The sequence below is a fragment of the Cryptomeria japonica genome, chromosome 9, assembly GCF_030272615.1.
Source record: "Cryptomeria japonica chromosome 9, Sugi_1.0, whole genome shotgun sequence".
Taxonomy (NCBI): domain Eukaryota; kingdom Viridiplantae; phylum Streptophyta; class Pinopsida; order Cupressales; family Cupressaceae; genus Cryptomeria; species Cryptomeria japonica.
In genome coordinates this window covers 427,621,778-427,633,074 of record NC_081413.1, presented here as the reverse complement: position 1 = coordinate 427,633,074, position 11,297 = coordinate 427,621,778, and the positions used below count along the sequence as shown (strand labels likewise).

The window sequence follows — 11,297 nt, the reverse complement described above, 5'->3', positions numbered from 1 at the left end:
AAATCAAAGATATTATTCGGCCAAGATGACAATGAATTTATATAAATGTTGGAGAACATATCACGTTGTAATAGGAAGACCAAACCCAAATAATGATTTGAATAAACCCTTGTCTATTACAAAGATGCCTTGCGAACATATTAGCATGGACATTGTCTTGGGCTTATCTAAAACACAAAAGGTGAATGATTCTATTTCTGTCATAATTGATAGGTTTTCAAGAATGACTCCATTTAAAGGGATGATTTCCTGAAACCTTAAAAAAAAATATTCAGATGCAAAACCAGTTATGGATACTTCGATAAAAATTATTCACATCTTAATTATATTCTCAAATCCGGACAATACATTACTCTTTTCCTGATAAGAAAAAGTTTGAATACCGTGTGTAAAATTGTATTGAAATGCAATTAAGCATGGCGAAATTCAGATGCGAAAGCACATAATTCTAGCAGATAAGCACAGCTTAGTCAAGAGTAAAAACATCTTATTTTTCCCTAACTTGGTGTGAACATGCGAATGGGGAAAGAGATTAAGTTCATCAAGTTCCTGAAACCAGTACATTGTAGGAATGGGGAAAAAGCAGCGATGCCGCACACCCATGCAATTCGCCTAAAAACCCCCAATTCTGGCTCCTGTTCCGTTTCTCAAAAACTCCTCTGCATATTCATTTCTATCCTCAGAAAACCTTTTTATTAACAACGACAACAGGACACATAGCATTTCGAGAGCAGTGATCACTCACGCTTCCCTTGATTGCCCTGAAAAATTCCATCAAACAATCAATCGTCAAATTATCTGCAAAATATCTTCAATGGGCATTGGAATGATTAGACGGACATAGAGGGAGAACATTACCTGATGAAAGGACCATGGCCATGGCTACCCATCACTAGAAAATGTGCTCCCAACTTTTGAACAGCTTCACAGACCTTAACTTTTGGCTCCCCAATCACAACATGGGTTTCTGCCCTCACATTGTAACGATTGCAGATATCCAGAGCTTGCTTGAATATCTTGTGGGTAGTCCTCAGGTCTTCACATTCAAGAAGATAAAACACCTCGCTGCTCAAAATGTATGCTGCCGGAGACAAACAGTAAAACATTACTCCTCAATTCAATGTATAGTCCAATAATGTATTCTCACACAAATTGACTAAATCTCACTCTATTGAATTGGGGATAGCTTACCAGGGCCAGAGGTAACAGAAACAGGGGGCTGAACATGAAGCAGCGTGAATTTATAGCTCTGTTGAGAATTTGTGTGTGAAGCCAAGAGATGGTTGCAAGCCCATTCACAGGCGCGCATACTCTCTTGGCTCTCATCCACAGCAACTACAATATTCATCACTTTATCTTCTGATACTTGTTCAATTTTCTCCATTACTATGCAATCTAAGGCCATGAATTTTTCTGTATGTATATATAGGATGTTGGTTTACAGGGCTGCCCGTGGTTACAGAGCAAAACTAGTTATGGTGAACGGTGGCTGCTTGTTTTCCACTAATTCGACTGCCATCGGCGTCCAACGACTGTTTGTTGGGATAGGTAGAAGTAGTGGGTAATAATTCCCTCGTTTGGAGCATTTGATTTAACCTGCCCCTCCATATATGGTCTACTTCACTTAACTGCCCCTGCATTTGATTTGATTGGCGTTTGATTGTTCTTACCTTTTTAAACTGCTATGTGTTGAATTTTCCTGCTCTAGGTAGCACCCAGTCATGTTTCATGAAAACTCCCCCCCAAAAAATGAATTGTTTTCATTAATTTTTATATGGGTGCTGATTTTTGGTGTTATCAATACCTACCAACATAAAAAATCAGTAGCTTTCAAACCATAGTTTCTTACTATTAATGTTAAAAAAATAATTCAGGAACAAGCATAGTGCAGTACAGGCAGTCCTTTGAATTATGTTTGATATCAAGGATCTCCAAACTCAGTCAGCTACAGCACAATATGAAGATTCATTTGTATTATGTTTGATATGAAAGATCATTTGTACTATGTTTGATATATAGATTCATTATTGAAATATGATTAGGATACATACATCTATCTGAAATGTGGTAATTTCATTGATCATAAATACTTCAAGTCTTGAAATGCCATGATTCCTTGCAGTTTATGTGGTAGCAATTACTATTTTAAAGGCGTCTTCTTTTCTCTTAGTTACACCGCTGTCATTCTGCTCTTTTGCTATTTGAGTGATGTGGTGAGTGATCTCCTCTTTATTCTTTATGAATCATCTCTTTATTTTCCACAATAGCTTACAACAATTTGGTCGTGCCCACCAGTTTTATGCTTGATTTTCTCCACCGATTTCAACATCACTTTTTATGGTTGTTTTTTCCCACCGATTTCAACTTCACTTTTTATGGTTGATTTTTCCCACCAATTTCAACTTCACTTCCTCCATAGTTTTCTCCTCCACAGTGGAAGATGGCGGATAATGCGATGAAAGGAGTGTGATGTTGGATTTCTAAAGATTTATGCAGGGAAGATCAAACAATCAATTCCCTCACTATAGAACAGTCTTTTCCCAAATATATTATCACAACATGTTTTACACAAGAATGAAGAAAAAGCACATTGCACTGCATATGTTAAGGATAAGTTTGTAGATAGATGATGGAGGAAAGTAGCATCTGTTTTCTATTTGTTTTCTTCTCGATTGACTGTCCCTCACAACCTATCGAGATGACTTGTAGAAGACAAATTAGGCAGCTGGGATTTAGTCTTATGGAATCTAAACTTGTCTATAACAATTCAGTTAATACGATCATTGAAATGAGACCCCTTCAAATTGTTTATAAGTGTGTGGAGGTATATTCCAAGGGGAATGACTGGTCAGCAAGACATGATTGATTTGAACATGTATAGTGTAGAAGCGGGAGATTTTGTAGAATACGTGAACGAAGTGCATGAACAATTCAAATAAAGTGTCAGTAAATTCAAGCAATATGCTAATTTGAAGATGAGGAAAGTGAAATTTTAGGTGGTTGTCTTGGTTCTCCTTCATTCGAAGAAAATGAGATTTTCAATAGGGATTTATAATTAGTTAAAATGGAAGAAGATGGGATGACATAAGGTATTCAAGCAATTTTTAGAATGTATATGAGAACAGATTATTACGTGGAGTGGATATTTCACCTATCTTTAATGTTGTAAATTTGTTCATTTTCGATGAGGGCCAACCAATTGAAGATGATGTTGGTTCGTATACAAAACTTTCAAATTAGAAGCAATGATTACTTTAAAAAAAAGAAGAAAATAAAGGTGGTCCCAATTATCAACTCCAAAGTGGTTAAGAAAACAAAGGGTAAAACATGCCAATAATATTTGAAGTATCTAGCCAAGTGAAAGGACAAAGCAACTAAAGCCCATCAAAGACTAGTCATTAGATGTTCACTCATTAAAAAATTCATGAGTTGGAGCTCATGTTTTTTTCTACCTAGTGTGTTCAATGCAAAAGCATCCTTAGGTTAGTGGTTTGCATCACCAAATATACTAAGGTTTTAATTTCTAATCTTTTGTTTTTGTTGGTATGTAGGTTTTCACTTTTTCAAACAAACTAATTTCCATGATTCTTGAAAGCATTAACAACCATTTTAAGTATCCAAATAATCTTGTCTCTCTCCACAAGCATCTACCATACATAATTAAGGGTGTGACAAACAACAACCTGTTATTTTTAGAGGAGAGGCAAACAACATTCTGAAGACATTCCAATACCTCTACATGTTTGGATAGAAATAACTTCTGAGTATCCTATACTTTTAAGGAGATCCCTGAATAGAGGAAGAAAATCCTTGAAAGAGCTAAACTATCTTGATTCCTACTCCAAATGTCTATCTATTTGCATTGGTTCTAGTTGTTTTGCTTGTCTAAGCATTTGTCAGTGTTTTTGTTGATGACCCATATAAGTAAGAGTCATTATGTCATGAAGCATAACCCTACAATGGCAACAAGACTGTCTATTGGAGGCCAGTGAATCTGTGTAAGAAAAAAAATGTCAGTTGTCAGATAATATTCATCTTTGGTCATCTTTTGAAGAGAAAAGTTGCAACTAATAGTGGATTTAGAATGAAAAATGTAAACCCAATTAAAATGTAGTTGGACAAGATTAACATGTTGGCAACAAGATATAGTGTGCAAATTTCTATGCTTTTTTATCTTTCGTACCCTTTTAAAATTGCTATTCAAAATGCATGTTCCCATTTCTAATGTGATTGAAGTTGCCAACAATGCCATAAACATTCTATTTCGAACTATATAAGCATCTATACATTTAAAAATAATGAAGCATTAAATTGATGAGTGCAAGTTTGTTCACTCTTGTAGAAGAGCAATAGGAGAAGTGTATAGAAGTTCCTTGCAAATAGTGATTTGTAAGTATTTCAAACTAATTTGTGAATTCAAAAAATTTGCAAACAATATTTGAAAGTATTTTCATACAAAGTTTGTACTAGCTTATTGCCTCTATTTTCAGGTTTAGATAGCTTTGCACAAAAATATTGTATAAGCTAAACCTAAAATTAGAGGTGGTGAGCTTGAAAAACTTAGTTTAAACTTTGTATGAAAATACTTTCAAATCTCTATTTGCAAATTTCAAATTCACCTTAGTTTAAAATACTTACAAATCACTATTTGTAGCAAACATGTATGCAATTCCCTTGTTTTTCTTCCATAAGAGTGAACAAGCTTGCACTAAGTATAGAGAGATTGATTTAATGCTTCATTATTTTCAAATTTATAAATACTTATATAGTTTGAAATAGATTGTTTGTGGCATTTTTGACAACTTCAAACACATTAAAAATGGGAACTTGCATTTTGAGTAGCAACTTTAAAGGGTACAAAATCTAGAAAAATAGAAACTTGCACACTATCTCTTTTTGTCAACATGTTAGTCTTGCCCAACTACATTTTAATTGGGTTTTACATTTTACATTCTAAATCCACTAATAGTTGTGGCTTTTCTCTTCAAAAGATGATTGAAGATGAATATTATTCGACAACTGGCCTTTGTTTTTTCTTATTTATGGATTCACTGACCTCCTATAGACAATCATCCTACCACGATAGGGTTATGCCTCTCAATGCAATGTAATTGTAGGAGAGTTAGAAATACTATGTTAAATGTAAATGTACTTGTTAGGCATGTAAATCAAGTAAAATATTAGTTGCAAATCAATACATTGTGTATCAAGCAAGCAAAGTGTGTCAAATAATAACCATGGTAATCTCATAGGTTGGATATTTTATCAAAGAACAAGATTGCCCCAAGCATGACAAAGTAAGAGTGGTGATGTGTGTTGGAGTTGAGAAAATACAACACCACAAGAGCCCAAATGATCTCTGCAAGCTGAAAAACTTGTTACAAGGAGAAGCAAGGAAGCAAATCACAGAAGAAAGAAATACATAGAAAATATGCTAAAAAGAGAGAGCTCAATATTCACAAAATGTAATGTAATAATCCTCCTTCTTCATACAATGAAAAGAATGAACTCAACCTTTAATAGGTCAAGAAACCCTAAAAGGGAAAACCTAGGTTTGCACATAATAATTAATAAAAGAATTAATTATTATGCACCTAAAGTTAGCTTAAGTGTAAAAGAGATAAAGGAAACTTAAATAATTAAACAAATATTGTTTAGTTAATCAAATAAATACTCGAATACTCTAACACCCCCCCTTAAGCTAGACTTAGGGAGAAGCTAAAACCTAGAACAACTATTGAAAGCAATAAAGATGGGTCCTGGCAACAAGGCTTGATCAGGTACCCAAATACAATGAAATCCCTATGAACTGGAGAAATAGAGAAAACCACATGGGAACAAAACTCTACTCCAAAAAGAGATGGAAAAGAACACCACTGAAGCATGAAGAACCTGCAAACTCTGTCGAAGAATAACTGTTGATATGAAGAACCTCCACTGAAATAGAAAATGACCAGGTAGAGAAGACTATAATCTATATGAGTGCCCTCAAATGACACTACTCAAATCAAAAGGCAAACACGACAAACAACTGAAATCAAAGATACAGATGGCATGAAAACACCAAAGCCTGAAGAGCTGATCAATCGAACCACGAAAGCATTAGAACCAACAGGACAAACCTCCTCATAATGTTGAAAAGGGAGAGGGATAGGAACACTGAAAAGGATAGCCAAGAAGAATTGCATGACAAAGAACTAGGAACATCAAAGGTGCTAAGACAAGTACATGGTGTCGTGGAAGGAACACTCACTTGACACACATCATGAGGCGAATGTCATGGAAGGAACACTCACTGGACAAAGGTGGATGGCAAATATCAACCCCCTCATGGCACTTTATAAGTAGTGCATGTACAACAAGGCACAAGATGTGCAAGATCCCAAGTAAACAATGCATGATGGTACTTTATCTCAGTGCGTTTTCATAAATATAATGCTACAATGATAAGAAGACTATAAATAGAAATGACAACCAAAATAGAGACATCCTACCTAGAGAAGAGATCCCAGGACCTGAAACAACCAAGATATCCACCAGAGTGCTGAAAAACAAAAAAAAACTGAATAAAATATGCATGGAGTAAAATCTAGAAATAAAATTCATATGGCTGGAAAGTACATAACACACGCTTTCCAAAAATATCAACTTTTCAATAAACTGAGTTCGAATGCTCATTCTACGTCCCCTGGAGTGCAAAACAGAGACCTCACTTTGACTGGAAAAAAATAGTCAAAAAGAAAAATTGGAAAAAATTACCAACATGACGAGGTCTAGCTTGGAACCAGCTTTCCGACGCTTATTCATTTTTGAAAAAATGACTCTGTATGCCCAAGATATGGCCAAAAAACCAAACCCCCCTCCAAAACAAGAGGAAGGGGTAGTCTAGTGGCTATTCGGGCGGAGATGGCCAAGGAGCGGTGCTCCGATGGCTAGGCACTACTGGCCGGGGCGGTTTCCGGCGATAAGGGCCAAGCGGCGGTGGCAAGGGAGCTGGCAGAGGCCGCAGGGCCAGCGGGGGCCGAAGGGAGCAGCCGACGGTGGCGGGGCTGCAAGGAGGTTGGCGACGGCACTCGGCCAGGCGGCGGGGGCCGCAAGGAGACCGACAACGGCAAGCAGGGCTGGGGGCTGAGTGCGGCGGCGGGGCCGGAGGGCCAACGGGGGTCAGGGAAAGCTGCGGGTGGGGGCCGGAGAAAGCTGTCAGCAAGGGCCGGAACAGTGCCGACGACAACTGTACGGGGCTTGTAGCATGGCAAGGGCCCCACGGTACCGTGCGTACTATGGTAACCCCCCCCCCCCCCCCCCCATTTTTTTTTTTTTTTAAAAACACTTGCTTTTCACGGTTGTGTTTGATTTTTTATTTTTATTTTTTTCAAAAAATCAAAATCCGGCCTGCATGCCATAAAAAGGCAAAAATATATTTTTTTTGAATTTTTTTTCTCGAACTGTGTGCCAAGGTCGTACGGCTTGGATCTAGAGAAAAAATACTCCCAGAGGCTCAAGAACCAAAATAGGTCAATTTTTTTATGACTATAGGGGTTTTCAGGCCTTCTGAGCACAATGGTGAGGTCCATTTAGGGCCAAAGTGCTCAGAAAAAAGGCCTATACCTAAGTGCATAAAAAAACTTTCTAAAACCCCAGATCTGCTTCCAATAAACAAATTCTCAAAACAAGAACAGGTAGCTACAGATTTGAAGCTCTGATACCATGTTGGAGTTGAGAAAATACAACACCACAAGAGCCCAAATGATCTCTGCAAGCTAAAAAACCTGTTAAAAGGAGAAGCAAGGAAGCAAATCATAGAAGAAAGAAATACATAGAAAATATGCTCAAAAAGAGAGAGCTCAATATTCACAAAATGTAATGTAATAATCCTCCTTCTTCATACAATGAAAAGAATGAACTCAACCTTTAATAGGTCAAGAAACCCTAAAAGGGAAAACCTAGGTTTGCACATTATAATTAATAAAAGAATTGATTATTATGCACCTAAAGTTAGCTTAAGTGTAAAAGAGATAAAGGGAACTTAAATAATTAAACAAATATTGTTTAATTAATCAAGTAAATACCCGAATACTCTAACAATGTGGACCCTTGTGGATAGGAACACCCATGTGTAAGACACTAGAGTGGTATATACTTTTGTAATGGTGAAAAAGGGGTGATGAGGAGATCAAGTGGAAAGCTTTACCCTCCTCAAGAAAGGAGTGAAAGTTTCACAAAGGATCCTCTTCAACCTCTTTCACACATTACATTTAAAAGAGGGGGTTGAAATCACTAGATCCAATATCAATGGAAAGAGATTGAATGCTAAGTGAATTGACAAAACCCGGTTTTAAAATTAACCAAATGATGAAAAGTACTTGCAAGTAAATGAAAGGAAATGTATGAAGTAGAATTCACCTCAAGAGAGGATGCAATTGAAATGTTGATAGAGTTATTTGAAAGGATATGTGAAGTTGAATGCTTTGAATGTTGATAGGGATCTTATCTTCAATGGTTGAATCCTTGACTTGAATGCAATACCTAGCCTTGAAAGGAGACTTGAGATGCTCAATACTTGAAAGGATGCTCGAATGCTTGAATGCAATTTCACTTAGGATTGCAATTTCCACTTGTTGAGACTTATGCATGCCTTATTGACTTATTGATCTATGCAAATAGGAGGGGGAAATGTGTCTTATATACTTGCTAATTAGGGTTATTTGACTGATTTTTCGTCTTAGGCTGACATAGAAAACCTTTTCCGGCTTCTCATTTGACAAGCCCAATGCATGATTTAATTTAATTTATGTTGGGTTGATTTTATGAGTTGCGGTAATTAATTAATTAATTATTATGCATAGTTTATTTGGGTAAAATCAATAATGACGGTAGGTGTAGGTATATATATATATATATATATATATATATATATATATATATATATATATATATATATATATATATATATATATATATATATATATATATTTATTTATTTATTTATTGAGAGTTTATAATAAATTAATAATTATTTGGTGGAAATATATTGGTTGTGCAGTTATGTTATTTGTGCATTTATTTCTCTATTTGTTTCTTATTTATTGACTTACCTCTTTTTATTATTGGTCTTTGGGAATTGTAATTGGTGGTTATTATTTAATTTATTTTATTTTCTCACAGATTTTGAGAAGGGTTAATATTATTATTATTATGCAATTTTTACTGGAAATGGGTTTTTGCCATGAGGTTTTCTGAAAGAAGCTTTTAATCTTGATGTTGGTTTTGGAAGATGATTGTTGCATATGTTTTGGGAGATTGAATTTGTTTTCAAATCTACATTTTGTTGTGATATTGTTGGAAGGAGCATGTGGGGCTGCATTTTCAAACTTATTGCTCATCTTCTTCTTCAAACTTCATTTATCATTCTTTGTGTTCCACGTCGGTGGTTCTAAATCTCATTTTGTTTACGTATTGTGTTTTCAAAAGGACAAAACATTGTTGTCATTTGTTTGAAACCATCTGTTGTTATTCTAAAAGTTGTGTATTTAATTTAATGTTTAAATTTGTGGGAGATAGGGAGTTCTGAGTTTGCATTTTGTCGAGAATTGTAGTTGATGATTGGAGCTTGTCGATTATGTTTTATGATTTCTAAGTTATGCTTTGGATTGTTTAATATCTTTATTTGTAATTTGGTTAAGTTGGATTTTTTGTATTGTTCAATTGTTGAAGTTAGTTGATAATTTGCTTTGAGTCTAAGTCATATTCTACCTTTTGTCACAAATGTGCTAAAACGGGGGCCGAATGCGCTAATATACCTATCGTATGCACTATTTTGGTGAACATGAGTGCCAGACTATTTGTGTTGTTGGCAGTGGGCCAGCGTCCCTTGCGGGGATTCGCAACATGGTTTAACAGCCTCCTGTGGATTCTATAAGTCTAGTGGTTGTATCGGGCATTGACAGGTCGATCTTTTGGTGCAACGCCAACCCTAGCTTCTAACAAGTGGTATCAGAGCTTGGTCACAAGCTCGAATCACACAGGCCACAACGAGTGGCGCGGGGAGGGGGATTGTTGGCAGTGGGCCAGCATCCCTCGCGGGGATTCATGTCATGGTTTAACAGACCCTTGTGGATTCTATATGTCTAGTGGTTTTATCGGGCATTTACAAGTCGATCTTTTGGTGCAATGACAGCCCTAGCTTCTAACATGTGTAGTGTCATAAAATTGCGACCCTAGCAATTTTCAACTGCATTATGGTCCTCACGCATGAGAGATCGAATCATCTAGCTTGATCAAAGACCGGAGACTGCTCAACCCTCGGAATCAACTTCTTTCTTGGCCTCCGCACTATCCTGTCTGCACTCTGCCCTAGAGAAAGGGGTAGGATAGGGGCGTGACACCCCTATCCCCCTAGGATAGGAGTGTGGTTCCCTTTTCCTCCTAGGACAGGGGTGTGGTGCCCTTGTCCCTGCCCTATTTTAGGGCAGAACCCTTCTTAGGGTTACAATGTAGGTTGTGCAGTGAGCGTGGAAACTCCCCCGATGTTGGCCTGTGATGAAAATCAAATTCAGTAACATGTATTTAAGGGGCATTTTCCCTCTCATTTGCATAGGTTCAATAAGGTGGAATTTCAATAAGGTCAAGTTGCATAAGCGATTGAGCATTCAAGAGCATTCAAGCATTCTTTTCCAGCATTGAGCATTCTCAAGTCTCCTTTCAAGGCTAGGTGTTGCATTCAAGTCAAGGATTCAACCATTGAAGAGGAGATTGATTCCAACATTCAATTCTACACAAGCATTTCTATCAACATTGCCATCACAACCTCCCTTGAGGTGACTTACAATTTAGTCTTTCATTTACATCTACTTGCAAGTACTTTCTTTCATTACTTGGTTAATTCCAAAACTGGGGTTTGACCTAAAGGAAAACCCCCAATCCCAACCCATTTTCCTCTCTTTTCTGTGTGTAGGTTGCAGGTGTGCAACTGTACTTTCAGATTCGGGCTCCATTTGCAGAGGCGGAAAAACCCTTTTCATTTCGCAAATTTTTCGGAGGGCCGTGTACATTCGCGCCACGGTCTGAGCAACTTTTCCTTGAATTCCCAGGGCAACTTTGTCTTGACATATTACTGCTAGATCCAGGTGCACAAATTCATCCCATACTCCGATCTCAAGTTATAATCAGTTCTTTGTCACTTTTTCACTACATAATTCAATCAATTCCTTTCCATTTCAAATAAGGAAGAGGGGATCAACTTATCATTCCCATTTCATTCATAATTTAATCTTCATCTTTGAAGGTTGAATCTAGTG

The 11,297-nt window shown here is 36.8% G+C and overlaps 1 protein-coding gene across 1 annotated transcript; it reads right to left on the bottom strand.

The window, feature by feature from the left end:
* Nucleotides 1–294: 294 nt before the first annotated feature.
* LOC131077857 (universal stress protein A-like protein) lies at nucleotides 295–1,495 on the bottom strand. Its single transcript, XM_058015449.2, has 3 exons — nucleotides 1,192–1,495; nucleotides 859–1,081; nucleotides 295–761 (listed from the first exon to the last, which is right to left on the bottom strand). The coding sequence occupies exons 1-3, from the start codon at nucleotides 1,403–1,405 to the stop codon at nucleotides 680–682; spliced, it is 519 nt and encodes a 172-aa protein (XP_057871432.2). The 5' UTR covers nucleotides 1,406–1,495; the 3' UTR covers nucleotides 295–679.
* Between the last annotated feature and the right edge of the window lie 9,802 nt (nucleotides 1,496–11,297).

Bases quoted from the DNA above. Each gene is read 5' to 3' on its own strand.
- LOC131077857 (XM_058015449.2), bottom strand. From the start codon at position 1,405: ATGGCCTTAGATTGCATAGTAATGGAGAAAATTGAACAAGTATCAGAA. The intron at 1,082-1,191 runs GTAAGCTATCCC...TGTCTCCGGCAG, and splicing joins TTCTGTTACCTCTGGCCCTG to CATACATTTTGAGCAGCGAG. The intron at 762-858 runs GTAATGTTCTCC...GGAATTTTTCAG, and splicing joins GGCCATGGTCCTTTCATCAG to GGCAATCAAGGGAAGCGTGA.